Consider the following 15,483-nt stretch of genomic DNA (forward strand, 5'->3'; position numbering starts at 1 on the left):
CACAAACAATCCTGGAAGCCAAACACACAAAAATGACTAGAATGATAAGTGGGTACGAAAAATAAGTCTGTGGCCATGCTATTTATCTGTAGAGCTGTAGTGTTGAGCACAGTGCTAATACTAGCATGCTAACACGGATACAATGGCAGGCTTAAATATGCTGCTGCTAAGCAGGTGTATGTTCATTATCATCATCATCTGTGTTTACTGTGTTGTTATAGGTCTGTGAAGGTTCTCAGTCATCATCAAGTCATAAAGAAAGGGGACTTGTTATGAACATAAAGTGGCAGGCAAAATCTCTAAAAAGCTTAACCTGATGACGGCGCTTGGGTCAAAGGACATTTAGGGGAATGCCATTAAAGTTAGAAAAGTTATCACAATCCACCTTACGTTAACGTGTATACCAAGTTTCATTGCAACGCAGCCATGAAACCTGAAAACACTAACACAAACCTTATGGTGGCGCTAAAGGAAAAGACAATAAATCTCTAGGCTGATGAGTTCCGTTGACTAAAGCTGTGCTCAGGACCCTGGATTTCCCCTCTGTTAGACGGGAGGCATGAATCAGGGATAAATCATCCCAAGGCTCCTGTAGTCACAGGCCAGCTTAAGACTTGAGTATCAGTGAATGCAGTTTCAGGCAGAAAGTGTGTTCAGTGTTCAGATATTTCTCAGATTAAATGAAAACTTATTTTCATTCTGAATCAAAGTTATTAACAGACTGGCACACTTCTAGTATGGCAGAACCTTAAAGTGGGCATATACATACAGTAGAACCCAGAAATTGGGGCACTGAATATTCAGGTTCCCTGTATCCTCGGAAGGATCTCAGTATGATATAATACATAGCAGATGTGGAGCACATGATAACCTCCAGAGGGCCGGATATTTGAGCTGTAACTGAGATTTCCTTTTGACCAGGAAACATGTTAAGTTTCTCTCAAGTCATGCACAGACGCACATACACACAGGCACGAGACACACAAAGAGCATAACATACCACATAATTGAAATCTGTCACAAGGGGTTGGAGACAGTCACAGTATGACCCGCACAATATACTTCAGAATCCAATCCAAGAACACCACAAACCAGAAATATAGCAGCATTACATTATACCGAAACATGTATATAAACTGATGAAAACATTTTTAGCACATACTCCATTACTCTATTGCTCTACTGGCATAAAGACATAGGTTTTCCAACTGTAAGACCTACCATTTGATAAAGCGTCTCGAGACAATTTGTGTTTAATACACCGATCAGCCACAACATTAAAACCACTGACAGGAGAAGTAAATTACATTGACGATCTCGTTACTTAGACATGTACCACCCACCTAGACCAGACCAGGCAACCCCACCCCATAGCAATGACACTCCTTGATGGCAAAAGCCAAACACAGACACACACACACAAAAATGGTTTGGCAACAACTCAAAAAACATGAAGAACAGCACAAGGTGTTGACCTGGCCTCCAAATTCACTAGATCCCAAACTGATCAACTATCTGTGGGATGAGCCACAGAGGCCCCTCCCCTCAACCCATAGGACCCAAAGGCCCCCACTAACAACATTCTGTTGCCAGGCACCACAGGACACCCTCAGAAGGACCATGTCCATTCTCTGATGAGTGAGGACTGTTTTGGCGGCACAAGGGAGACCTACACTATATTAGGAAGTTAATGTTATGACTGATTCGTGTATATCCTAGAGGGACATATAGTATTCAGATCAAACTTAGACCTGTACATTGCAGAAGTCAAAACGTGAATCATCCATCTTAGATTAGCAAAGAGCTGGTCTGAATTTTGGTGGAAATATTTTGGTGATATTTCTTGACCATCAATATTTGTGTCCATTTGCCCATTACAGTCTGTGTTTTAATATATGTACCAAACTACTACTGTGACAAAAAGACCCAGAAGCTGCTCACAGGGAGACAAATAAAGACACCTTGACCTTCATTCGACTGTTATTTTAGTTTTGGCCTGAGCCAGAATTTAGCAACAAGGGGAAGTTACAATTGCTCTGCATTACAATAGATGTATTCTGGGCATAGCGAGGACAGTTTTACAGGCCTAACTTGTGCAGAGCCAAATTGAATGCTGACATTTTCTTGTTGTGTTTGATTTATAACCATCTGAAAGAATTTTCAGTGCAATGTTGGTCAAATCAGAATAGCTTTCAAACCTTTCAAACTTGTATCCATAATGTGACCGCATGAAATTGTATCTTTTCTTTCTTTACCTTAAGTGTCTCTTCGTCTAGAGCTTTGACTTCCTGGATCATCTCTTGTATTTCCTGTGAAGGGATGGCTGAGATGACAGAGTGAGCCGAAGCAGAAGTGAATGCTCCCTCGTCGTGAGTTCCCCCCTCCCCTCGCTCAATGGTACAGTCTCTCAGTGTGGCCAAACTGAGTTCAAAACAAAAAGGAAACATGTTGCAGATGAAGTGTCATGTTAGTTACACACTGTTGGGCACTGTGCACGTCACAAGTGTGTATCTGTGCTGCACTTGACATCTGTTTTGACAGTAAATTGCATAATGTGCACCCATACTACTAAGCGGCAGTCTTACCTCACGGAAAATCCTTTTTCAGTGCTGTCCGAGCTTGCATCAGCAGAATCGTTTTCAGAGTGAGGGTTACCATGGCAGGAGGTGGGTAGAGATCGCATCAGAGCTTGTGAAACCTGGAACAAAAACAACACATAATAGAATATGACTGAGAATATTGCAACTGCATAAAATAATACTATAGATGTACACATAAAGCAAAACCTAAGGCAAACAAAATATGCAGTTGAAAATATTCAATGCATCCAGGCGATTCATTATAAGAAACAGGATTAGAGTTAGGGGAAATATGAGTTGCAAAGGAAAGAATAAATGATTCTATAAGGATTATTCATCTATTATAACTTTGAGTCTTAATTTTATTAAGTTTATCAGCACATTGTACTCACTAAGGTAATTGCTGATACCCAGGAACGCCCAACCAGTGGTTTAAAACAATCAGTCAGATAAACAGTCAGGTTGGAAACAACGCCCCAGGTCAGAAAAACTTATTTGCAAGAGAAATATTGAATTGAATGCCTTGCAAAGCAAAGTCCTATGAAGGAAATATGAACATAGAAGCATTTTGAGGCACTGAGCTGGTATTTTAGCCTTTGCTACACTAAATAACACTAAATAAAGGACATTACCACAGTTCTTTAGATCTGTAACAGTTTACCTGGTTACTGAAGGCAATGATTTTCCCTAAACTTTCCCCTTCTGGGCTTCTCATGGGGTCAGTCTCTGTGGGTGGAACAGCACTAGGAGTCGCCCTCGGCAGCTTGTCGTGGTCATGTTTTCCATCCTCCTCTTTTTGGTCCGAAGTATTTTCCCCCTCTGCTTGACTGGACCTCATGGATGTTTCAGGGGATAGGACCCTAGACTCTGTGGACCCGCTGAGATCTTCTTTTTCTTGCTCAGACTCGGGCTTGGATGGTAAGACGTTCTCATAATCATGGTCTGTAGTTGAATGAGACTCATTTAATCCTGAGTCCACATCAGTGCTGATGGTGTCAGCAGGTAGGGGATCAGAGGGGGACTGGATGGAGGGAGGTTCATCTTCAGAAGTCTTGATTGTTGAAGCTTCATCTGAGGTCTCTGAGGAGATGGCAGATGGAGCATCAGAGACAGCTTTGATATTTGCTTGCCTTGTAGATACAGATGGCTCTGATTCAATCTCTTTGGAGACTTCATTTTTGTTCCTCTCATAATCCCTATGTGAGGCAGAGTTGGAACTTCTACGCTCCTTCTCCAGCAGAGGAAGGGATGAAGAAGGGGCCACCGGCCTCCTGTTGATCCCCTTCTCTGGACCCTCTGGACTGGAAAATGTCTCAAAAGAGTGAATTTTTTGTTTGATTGACTGGTTGGTTGAAGATGAAGCAGATCTGACTCCAAAGCTTCTGGTGGAGCCTGTAGCAGACCTCGGCTCTAAAGCTTTAGCTTCCTTCTTGTGGTCCTGCTCATCCCGGATTTTTCTCAGACTCTGGCGAAACCAAGTAGGTTTGGGTGCCACTGGGGGCGCCGCCTTTGATTCTGCAAGAGATTCAGGAGTGTTTTCAGGAGCTGAGTTGGATGGAGGATCAGAAGTCAAATCGCTGGCTGCCCCATTGAGCTCATGGGTGCTATTTTCATCACTCATGGTAGCAGGGACGCTGTGGATGCTGACAGGCTCTGTGCGGTCTGTAGCGTGTCGGTGGCGATGGTGGTGGATTTCAGGCTGCTTTTCGGGAGAGCTGTTTGAAAGGCGAACCCAAGGATCCTGAAGTTGTTCTTGGGGATGTTCTTCAACACAAGCCTGTCGCCTCAGAGCTCCTTTCTTTGGCTGTGAGCAGAGCAGAGCTGATGAATCACCTGTAGACACAATACACGAGAGAGCACAAGACCTGAGCATGCGTCTCAAACATTTACACAGATATTACTGTGTATTCACACTGTGAACAGGGCAGAAATGCCATCATCCAGGCCTCTACTGGTATTAAAGACAAAGTGAGGAGACCCAGTGAAGTGAAAGAACAATGAAGTTGATCTTCCAAACATAATTAAAAGTAATTTTTAAGTAATGTCACAAAAATGAAGGCAAAGATTATTCCAATTCATCCTGGAGGGACACAACCTAAAGCACATGTGTTATGTGCAACATTTTAATGCACTTAATGCACAATTGCTGATGTAGATGATAAGTGGACGGTTAAATCAAACACATTTATGTCCACTCCTAATGTGGCAATTCCACTGCAACCTTAAACATGTGATTCCACAGTGAAATAACTTTACAATTAGTGCTACTCCTCAGGGATCCCTGACAACTTTGGTGCATCTACAACTGGTGATCAGAAGCATTACTGCATCCCCAGTTGAAGGCCATCGCACCACGGTTGAATTTCTGACAAACACTGCCTCAAACAGGAAATGGAGTCACAGTCACCTTCCGTGGAAATGCTGCAGTTTGCTGTCACATTGTTGGTAGAATGGATGATCAGCTAGTTCTGAAGTTGCCTTCAGGTGCTTAATTGTAAAGTAAGAACACTCCTACCTGTGTGTAGTCGGTTGCCGGTGCACAGTGCAGCTGTGTGAGAGAAATCTTCTTGGCTCCTTTCCGCCTGTTCTCTTAAACGTACTCCTTCCTGCATCAAAACAGGAAGTATTGTATCACATCAACTTCTCTAGCAATAACCACAGAGAGGTGCAGTAATGTACCCTGCTTCCGCTCAGACATTCAGCCACATCATTCATTCTGCTTGTGTTACTCAGTATAGACGCATCCCAAAGCATGCACAAAAATACACACAAAGACATATGTATTAGGAAAAAAACATGCAGTAGTAAGCAACATAAACCACCATCAACCATATTATGCTTTTGTACTAATTATTCTTCCTGAATTATTCATGCATTTTCGAGACCGTTTCCACACAAGGAGAAGCACAGCCATCTACCCTGCAGGGCCAAAAGTATGTGTACACCTGAACATTACACTCCAGCCAAGTAGTTATGTTGTGATGTTGGAAATAAGAATAGATCACTGCCAAAGGTTAACCTACACAGTCATTGCTACACACAGAGTGTAAGAATAAGTAATTTTTAAAATCTTCCACGTTTTGCTCACATACTTTTGGCCTTTGCATAAAAGTACAAAAATAAATCAGAACTGTGGCTACACAAGTGATGCATGCAGCAGTCTGCATATTTTAGTTCAGCTTTACTTGAAAGCCTTTCTTTGTCAAGTGTTATATGATGTAACTTTTTCTTTTATCAACTCAAAATCATTTATTGCATGATTTATAAGTTAGTTATAAACCATGCATTACTTGTTGGAAGGGATTATAATTGATTGGTAAAGCATAATCCTTAAAGGGCATATTCGTTAAAACTTAAAATCCCAGGAAAAGATTGCTTTATTAGAAAGTAGCGCCATAAATATATACAAAAAAAATATAGCACCAAAAAAAAAAAAAAAAACGGCCCATTCACTGTAATGCCTATGACTGGGCTGAAGTTGTTTTGTTAAAAGATAGAAAAGCCAAGCACAAAACAACGTTGCTGTCAGTAGCAAAACAATTAAAGTCACTTCTCTTCACATACATTTCTTAAGAGTAACCTCAGGAGTTTTTGCAAGGCCTTGTATATGCTGCTGAAGAGCTGCATGGAGTGGGAGGAGTGGACCATGTTACATGGGACTCTTTTTAGAAGAAGCATGACTAGTACATTGAAAGAGACATGATTAGTACAAGCAAGATCAGCACACTGAGAAAGACAGCGAAGTGAGAAGATAACATTAGCCCAGCCACCTCTTTAGCTGTGTTTCAGAGAAGGAACTTGAGAGTGGAAGTGAAAACGAGCAGCAGATGACTATTCGTTCTGTCTCATACTAAGTGTCAACTTCCTTATATGGACACTTTCTTACTGCTTGAGAAACCAAATGAGTTGTATGATTGACTTCTCTCATAGTGGACAGGTCAATACAGGACAAAACACATGAGGAAACGCTAGATCAGCTGACCTATTTGGCACATACATGCACCTGACGTGGAACCACCTTCATCAAATGTGTTATAAACAGGAAGCGTAATGTTGTAAGTAAGTTGGAGTCAGTAAGTTAGTTATTTCTCTCCCTCTCTCTCTCTCTCTCTCTCTCTCTCTCTCTCTCTCTTGGCTTTGAGACAGCTATTACTGGATATCACTGGATTTAACCACATAATGTGTTTTAGAACTGCTCTGTGTGTGCTTTGCAGAAATGGTTTTGTCTGGGCTGCATAGCAGTTGGTGTAATAGTGTGCGTCATGAAAAAAAAAACTGCATGTGTGATCAACATGAAACCACAGACAGAAATCTGTTTCTGTTATATTACAATGGTGTACCCTCAAAGTCTATGCTTGTATAGCCAAAGGTACATGACAATGAAGGTCAGGTGTTAAGGGCTAATTAGAAAATTCAGTTTTCTTACAGTGTGAGATATCATGTAGGACTTTAGAATACTGGTGCTTGTCAACTGAGGAAAAACTAATCTAATGTGTCAAAATTCTTTAACAGATTTGAAGCTACAGCGACTTTATTTGTAACCCATTGTTCAACACTTAGAGCGTGGGTACCTGGCAGCTGGTTTGTGACGAGGCCTCCAGTCCTTCTTCTCGAACTGGAGATCCTCTGCTGGAGCCACTGGAGTCACCATTATAACCCTCCTCGCTGTTCACATCCTGAGGCCAGCATGGCCGACGAGGACCAGCCCGCAGTCTGCATGTGGACTACACACACACACACACATAGGGCTATACCGAAAGTACAAAAAGTGAGAATAACATGGTGTGATTGCTTCCTGCCTGAGGCACTGATTCCAACAGTCTCCCTCAGAGATCTTATCACTACAGTTTACAGAGACCACAATGTCAGACCTCAAGAGTCTAGGAAATAAATGATAAAGTCCATGTGTCATTGGACTGGTGGAAAATTTAGAGTTACAAAAAAAAATTAAAGATTTACACCAATCAGGCATAACATTATAACCACCTTCCTAATATAGTGTAGGTCTCCCTTGTGCCTCCAAAACAGTTGTGACTCATCAGAGAATGGACATGGGCCTTCTGAGGGTGTCCTGTGGTGTCTGGTAACAGAATGTTGTTAGTGGGGGCCTTTGGGTCCTTCGGGTTGAGGGGAGGGGCCTCTTTGGATCATCCCACAGATACTTGATCAGTTTGGGATCTAGTGAATTTGGAGGCCAGGTCAACACCCTGTGCTGTTCTTCATGTTTTTTGAGTTGTTCCTAAAGCTTTTTTGTGTGTGTGTCTGTGTCAGGCTGCATCCTGCTGGGGATGGCTGCTGCCATCAAGGAGTGTCATTGCTATGGGGTGGGGGTGCCTGGTCTGGTCTAGGTGGGTGCTACAAGTAACATCCACATGAATGCCAGCTCCAAAAGTTTCACAGCAGAACAATGAACTGTCACAAGATTGTTAATGTTATTTAATTCTCCTGTTATAGCTGATTGGTGTGTTCTCTTTTGTACCACCTAAAGCTTGTACGAACATTTGGAACATGTATCGTGCGAAAATAAATTAACATTGTTACATTTAGTTGCTGTATGGACACATTCTGTTGTGCCTCAATTCACAAACTGCTCCCCTGACTCTAAACTCTGCAGTGAAGTCAGCTTTTGTGCCTTATCACACTGATTACAGAGGGAAGGAAAGTAGGTACCTTGTTGCCCCTGTGGGCCTGATTCAGGGCCTGCTGAGTGGACAGGTTGGCAGCAGGGGAGTTGTACGGGACATTATAGTCTTCGTCAGGATACACAGGCACTGACAGTCTGTTGTCGGACCATGGCTCTGTCACACACTACAGGAGAGAGAAAGAGTCAAGAAAACACAACAATAATATATTATCAATCATACATGAAGATACATCAAACACATACAGAGTGATGAATACACCGAATATCTATGAAAGATAATCATAGTAGCAGGTACAGCAGCAGAAGTTAGTTCTTTAAATACTGATCCCAGAACTGTACATTGCAGTCAACTCCTCTCTCCATGCAACCACAGACGTGTTGTCTACCTTGGGTGTGTCCAGGCTGTGGACACGGACTGATGGGTTATGGTGTGCGTTGTGATGGTTGTGGATTGTTAGGTAGCGGCTGTGGTGATGGCTGCTGGTGTTGTCGCTGCAGGAGCGCGTCATGCTCTTCTGTGCTTGTCGAACTGTCAGCTGACTGATACTCCTCTCCAGACAGCGTTCACATCTCTGCCGGCTGTGGGAGCATGCCTCTAGTCTACGCAGTCCTGATTGAGGAAAAGGAATGAAGAAATAAAGTACAGACTTAATGAAGTAATGATATAATGGATTGACTGAGGTGCCATCAAGATTAAACTTGAACTGGGTTGGGGCACATTTTATAACTGAGGTGTTTGAAAAATGTGTTCATGGACAAGCTAGCTTCTGATAATTCTGCTATGTTGCATGACAAGCTGTTGAATATGGAAAAAGGATAAGCATGGTGGTGCAGAAGTTAGCACTGTTGCCAGCTGGGTCCTTTCTGTATAGACATGTTCTCCCTGTGCCTGTGGATTTTCTCTGGGTGCTGCAACTTCCTCAAAATCCAAAGACATGAATATTAGGGGGAATTGTTATTTTGAACTGGCCATATTTAGCACTGCCCATAGCCTGTGAGCGTGAATGGTTGTTTGTTTCTGTCTAAGCCCTGTGATGACTTGCCAGGGTGTGCCCTGACAGTCACCCAATGCAAACTGGGACAGGCTCCAGTACGTGTCAACAGGATACATTATGACTCAACTGAACAGGTTTTGTAAATAAAGGTCAATTTTATGAGAAGACAAACATTTAATTGCAGGTGAGCCAGAATGCTGGCAAGACAACAAAAGCCAAAAATAACAGATGTTGCGGCCTAATAATGAGTCTAAACAGGAACATGTTGGTGGAAAATGGATAATTAATGGAATAAAACGTCTACCATCAATGCTCCACTGGCTCCTTTCCTTTCTCAGTTTGGTGTTTTTCACTGCCTTGGCGATAGCATCATTCAACTGCTGCTCTGATACCTATGAAACATGGAGTAGAAATGGGACTGTTAACATTACAGTATAAAAATTACAGTTGTCAGGTCAAGGCGGTCTGCAACTACCATTAGTATCTGGGAAGCACCAATACACACATACCCATGCCTACATTTAGACACAGGCATACTAGTCTCCAGTCCAACCAGCTGGTGTTTGGAAAGGGGAAGAAGCCAGAATGCCAAGTTGAAAGCCAGATGCAGTCCATGCCAGCAGCACAGAGGCCTACAGTTGAACCCTTAAGGCAGCGTTAACCATGAGCAAGCAGAGGCTTAGCCTTGTAGGCCCTTAAATCTACCTGTAAACGTGAGTGTCCTATTGGAACTGTTCAGAGTAAATAAAGTGGAGACATTGCATACTTTGGGGTCGGGATGTCGACTGATGATGATGTGGACTGGACCGGGCGTGCACTGGCTCAGAACTGTGTAGACGTCATTCAGTGCCATGTTGTAAACCACAGTGTCATTGATCTCCATGATCTCATCACCACACCTAAAGGCAGGAGGGTGGAAAAAAAACTCAGAAAAAAATCCTTCACAACAGCGTCCTAACATCTCCAATACAGTACACCCTATGGATTTCTATAGCCATAGAACACTGTCCAGCCAATCATTACATTTGTCTCTGTAATTTAAAGCCAAGGTTGGGTACAAGAGTTTATGCACCTAAGAAACTAGGCTATGTTAATTATTGTATTTTAATGGGAAGCACAGAGATACAGTATGACATATTGTATGTTAAGCCAATACTTAATGAGAAGTTCAGTTGCCTTTGTTTTAGCTTTGTTTTTGTTTTTACTGATTAAATACTGAATATAACATAGATTATTACATGCTATACTCTAAGTTTTATTACATAATATTACATGTATGACATTATAACATTTTCCTTCTTTGTTGCATTTTATCACAGTTGGTACTTATGCGCTGTTTGTACCGTTTGGATTCCCGTATAAACCCCTGCAGTAATGTCTCCTTACCGGAGTCTACCGTCCATGTGTGCTACAGATCCTGGAGAGAGGGTGTGAATGTAGATCCCTGGGCACCCGTCAGCAGATGGAACACAGCACAGTCCAATACCCAGACCAACACCAAGCTCTAGCATATCACACATGAAATTCCATATTCCAAATTACCATACTATGGTTAGAACTGTCCTTTGGATTTCAAGAGACATTTAGTATTTAAACCTCAATAATGCACATATTACTGAGGTTAACAACTACAGTACATTTTTAAAGAAGTTACTGAAAAACATTTCCTTATTGAATAACTAATGAATTATAAATATTGCTATATATTGCTATTATTGCTATTTTGGACATAAATCCAAAATAGCAAAGCCTGAAGTGATCTTAATGGTGATTTCTGGCAATTTTGCACATAGAGTCTGTGCCAGTTTACTAGTTGTAGGGAGTTTGTAATCCTTGTAAAAACAGGCTCATCTTGGCTCACACACATGTGCCTTAAAACCTGCATTACACACAGAGTGGAGAATTTAAAGGTGGGTGTTTAACAGACAGGGAGGGTATAACTAAAAGATGTTACAGGTTTGACTTAAAGAAAGTTAACATTCAGCTTTTCTGGAGGATGAAAAAAACCTCACCCAGTAATAGGTGCAACAGCACACACAATTAAAATTGGATTTTTTAAACACAAAGCTTGTGTACGTGTCCCAAGGCTGACCTTTCTGCAGGATGATCTCCATCATGATGCGGTCTCTGGGCTTAGCAGGCGGACCCGGGATGTTCTCTGTGTTACTGCACATGTTCAGGTAGTTGTAGTCTCCCATGTCAGCACTGATCCTGGCCATGCCGGCGGTGGAGCTGAGGGAGCGTGACCTGCACAGCTGAGCGACCTGCGCCTGACCGCACACGGCTCCAACGCGCAGGCTGGTCCTCACCACCAGAGTCAGGAGGCCCTTTTTGATTTGCTGCACAGAGACATTAAAAATAACAAACATACATGAATAAATGGAAATTTCAAATTAACAGCTGAATATTAGCTGCTCAGTTTGGTGTTTTTGGTTGGAGTTAGTGGTTTAGCTGTAAATGGATTTGGCCATTTGTTGGAAATGGAAGCAGGCCTGGAGTAACTCTCCAGAGCAAAAATTAGCTGTCGGCCCTACCAAAGTATCTGTTTGTCTTTCTCTCTGTACATTGTGTATGTAGGCACAGATTTATTTAGGCATATACACCATGTAAGTACAAATAACACTGACAGAGGCCACAAAACATTCCGAAAGAAGTATGTTTCTTCTTGACATACTGTAAATCTCAAAAAAACAAAACCTCTTTGCTTACAAGCTGTACAGTAGAGCAGAATAGAAAGACACTTCTAACAAAAAAGCATATAGTTTGTCCACTGAATGGCGTACTTAAACATCTGCAGTATAGAATACCCTACGGCCTCTGTCCAGCTTATAAATATCATGGCTTCAAGTGGAACTTCAACATCATATGATCTCACATGCTTTTGCTTTTAATTTGCGACATGGCTACTTTCATCTTCCATTCTATAACTCACATTCCTTAAAGTCCAGATGCCTTTAATGACACGCTGAGTGTTGTCACAGCTTGCATATCAACTGAACAACATCTGCTTCGACTGATTCATTTCAATGTGGTTGAAATCTTAGTTACCAGCCTTACTAGCAGGTTGATACTAGCAGAATACCTAACCTACCTAACACAACGAGACAGACAACCATTCGCACTCATACCTACAACCAATTTAGAACCAATTTAGAACCAATTTAGAATTCACTTAACTAGTGCTATGCTGAAAAATAATAATTATATATATTATATAATAGGAAAAGTCTCAGTCTGCCATCTAATGCAGCAATATTTTACTAATTTCTTTAACATCAGCATTTCTGTAACCATGGTAAACAATACAAGACTAAAAAAAACTTTCCTTGCCAGCATTATGTGTCTTACAGATTATTCTGTGTGGACGTGTAACTTCTAGACGATCATTTTGCATTATATACCGTATGTGGACACTGATTCATCTGGTATGTGGGATTTCTGTTGTGGACATTAGCATATGTGGGTTAAGCAGTTCTATTCAAAATAGTGTGATCCGGTGCTTCAGCCTGTATGTAATTCACTGCAAACAATCAATAAATCAATAAGGAAACAATCATAAATAATGTTGTACAAACAGCAACGTTAAGTCCCAAAAAAACATTTCAGGAGTATGCGTCACGTTTGTGTCATCACGTCTGATTCATTGTGTCTGACTGAATGCTGTTGTCCTTACTTTGAACTTGTGCAGTGCTTCATCATGAGTCAGGCCATGAAGTGACTCTCCATTCAGCTCCAGGATTTCATCACCTGTGCAGACAAAGAAACAGAAAGTCTAAAAGTACTGAAGTCTGCAAATCTATGTCAATTTGCCTAGTACGGAAGAAGTTCATGGTAAGTAATCTAGTTTAGAAACATGTACGGGACCATAATGAATATGACCTAAATGCATCATAGAGCAGTGACGTGCATGAACACAGTCTTTGGTAATTAAATTGGATCGCACCAATTTGTTCCAAGATGGCCTGACTTCCAGTTATAACACTGCAATTGACTGGATATTTGCCAGTCTGTACTAATATCATTGCTGATAGTAGAAGGAGAGCAGCGGTCATCATGAACAGAGTGGAAAAATGTCTGCCTTTAGAAGGAAAGCTTAAAGTATGGAATGGAATACTATTTAAAGACATATTTTATTTCTTGTGGATGGCACTGTGTCACAGACAGGCTGTGTGAGAGGAGAATTTCAGGAAAATGTGCTCACAAATTAAATTTCCAGGGAAGTGTGAAATAGAACTCTATATTAAACAGCAGAAATGTGTAGTTTTCTTGTTGTATCTTTCTAAATCACCTTTTTCCCCATATTTTTATCTATCTGAAAATGCAACTGTCCTCATGTACAGCATGTTGTTTGTAGGGTATGTTCTCACCCTCCTGCAGTCTTCCATCAGCAGCTGCTGCTCCTGCGGGAAAAATGGTCTTGACATAGATCCCCATTGGTCCATACAAGCTGTCCCTCCCACCCACTATACTGAAGCCCAGGCCCTGGGGAAGGCAGCAGAATCATTATTAGTAACTATTGGACATATTTAAACAGCAATAGCCATGCAATCATAGGCAAAGAAACAGCTTGGTACTGATATAGATAAGAGTAGAATTCCAGCATTCAGGACCTGTTATTAAACAGTGCAAAGACTTGATGTCATTACAGTGGAATGCCACAGAAATATGAAGAAAAAAGCTGACAAGTGGAATTTTGGTTCTTATTATTTTGTCAAACAGACAAATATGATTTATATTACATATAAAGTATAGACAGCTTTGTACTACGGTACAACAAGTGCATTGCAAAACAAATATAAATACAAATTTCTTGAGGGATCAAAGTGCCTTCTGTCTGCAGATAACAGTGCAATCTGAGAGAAATAAAGATCTAAAACTTGTAGTTGGAAAGGTCAAGCCCAGTTTGAAGTGTAGTTGACTTCCTGACCAGCAGTTATAACAGTGGTGACTGAAAAGCTGCAGGGGTAGAAGACTTGTGATAACTTTGAATTAATCACACTATGATGCTAATGAGACTTGGGCTGCTTCCGTTGTGGTAGTGTATGGTTCCTACCTTGCCATGGCCCTTCATCAGCACAATATTACAAATGATGAAGGCTTGCACATTGCTGCAGGAGTGGACCAGCTGGGCAGAGCTGACGGAGCGGGAAGGACGGTGCACTGGCTGAAGAAGGAGCAGCATGCAACACAAAAGGCAGATTATTATGCCACAGTTTCATTCCTCTCTTTAATACCAGTAAGTAGTAAGCTTTTGTTGTTGTTCTTATTTGCATTTTTTTTACCTCATCTTTACCTTATTTATATCATGCAGTTGCCTAACATAAAAGAAGGCAGTTTTAGAAAACCCAGAAAGTGTATTGTTCGAAAGTGCTTTTAGCAGATAGTCCCATCAAGAGCTTCCTCATTGGACTTTAAAGGGTCCATTGTTTGTCCTTGTTTTACCTAAGGCAACACAATAAGAATCTGATCTGATAAGAACTGATCTTCCTTGATGGCTTTCAGCTGCTGTCTTTTCTGTTCTCTTTCATCAGTACTGCAACTGATTAATGAGATTACACACAAAAAGGAAATGACAGAATGTAGAAAATAACACAAGACCCACCAGAACCTGATCGTTTGATTTAAGCTGCTCTAGTAGTACAGTTTGGTTAGAGGGGTGGCTGAGGCTTAGTAGGTACAGGTTTGTCCATGAACCAAAGGGTTAGCAGTTGGATTGATGTCCTAAGTGAGTTGCTGGTAATATTATATAATGTACATAACATGTATTTCTGTGTTGTTTAATACACATATTTAAACTTCATTTGAGCCCTGCTACCTCTGCCTTCTTTCCAAGCGACATGATACTCCCACCAGTGAACATGTACGGTAAACATACGCGATCTTAAATATATTCTGCTTGTACTGTCAGATGAACCACATACCTGCGTAGTGGTGTGAGCAAACTCCAGCTGCTGAGACAGAGACTTCCTGTTTCCATATAAGCCCCCGTTCCCATGGGGATGACTGGTATACAGCTCCGGGGTTTTCATGATGATGGTGTCCAGATCCCCGATCCAATAAGGATGAACACCTGATTATGAGCAGTATTATCAGAAGATGGTAACGATGAGCGATGACATTAATTTGCTTCAGTATTTGTAGAGAGTAAAAGATACAGAGCTAGCATTTCAATCACTGGGAGGCAGTGCATTTTCCTTCCATCATCTATTACTGCTTATCATGTACAGGGTCCCCGGGAGATGGGGTCAGGTCAGGTTGACAATAT

The 15,483-nt window shown here is 41.5% G+C and overlaps 1 protein-coding gene across 1 annotated transcript in view; it reads right to left on the reverse strand.

The window, feature by feature from the left end:
* il16 (interleukin 16) overlaps nt 1–15,483 on the reverse strand; it is a gene marked incomplete at its 5' end in the record, with an annotated part of 33,854 nt that overhangs the window by 4,571 nt on the left and 13,800 nt on the right. Inside the window, 16 exons of the mRNA XM_084541924.1 lie at nt 2,256–2,421; nt 2,586–2,698; nt 3,241–4,412; nt 5,095–5,185; nt 6,144–6,200; nt 7,151–7,303; nt 8,250–8,387; nt 8,610–8,833; nt 9,523–9,610; nt 9,985–10,117; nt 10,605–10,722; nt 11,311–11,557; nt 12,892–12,965; nt 13,586–13,700; nt 14,272–14,382; nt 15,140–15,288. Coding sequence (XP_084398050.1) covers nt 2,256–2,421; nt 2,586–2,698; nt 3,241–4,412; nt 5,095–5,185; nt 6,144–6,200; nt 7,151–7,303; nt 8,250–8,387; nt 8,610–8,833; nt 9,523–9,610; nt 9,985–10,117; nt 10,605–10,722; nt 11,311–11,557; nt 12,892–12,965; nt 13,586–13,700; nt 14,272–14,382; nt 15,140–15,288 — 3,149 coding nt within the window. The remainder of the gene's footprint in view (nt 1–2,255; nt 2,422–2,585; nt 2,699–3,240; nt 4,413–5,094; nt 5,186–6,143; nt 6,201–7,150; nt 7,304–8,249; nt 8,388–8,609; nt 8,834–9,522; nt 9,611–9,984; nt 10,118–10,604; nt 10,723–11,310; nt 11,558–12,891; nt 12,966–13,585; nt 13,701–14,271; nt 14,383–15,139; nt 15,289–15,483) is intronic.

Source organism: Chelon labrosus (assembly GCF_963514085.1).
Source record: "Chelon labrosus genome assembly, chromosome: 3".
NCBI lineage: Eukaryota > Metazoa > Chordata > Actinopteri > Mugiliformes > Mugilidae > Chelon > Chelon labrosus.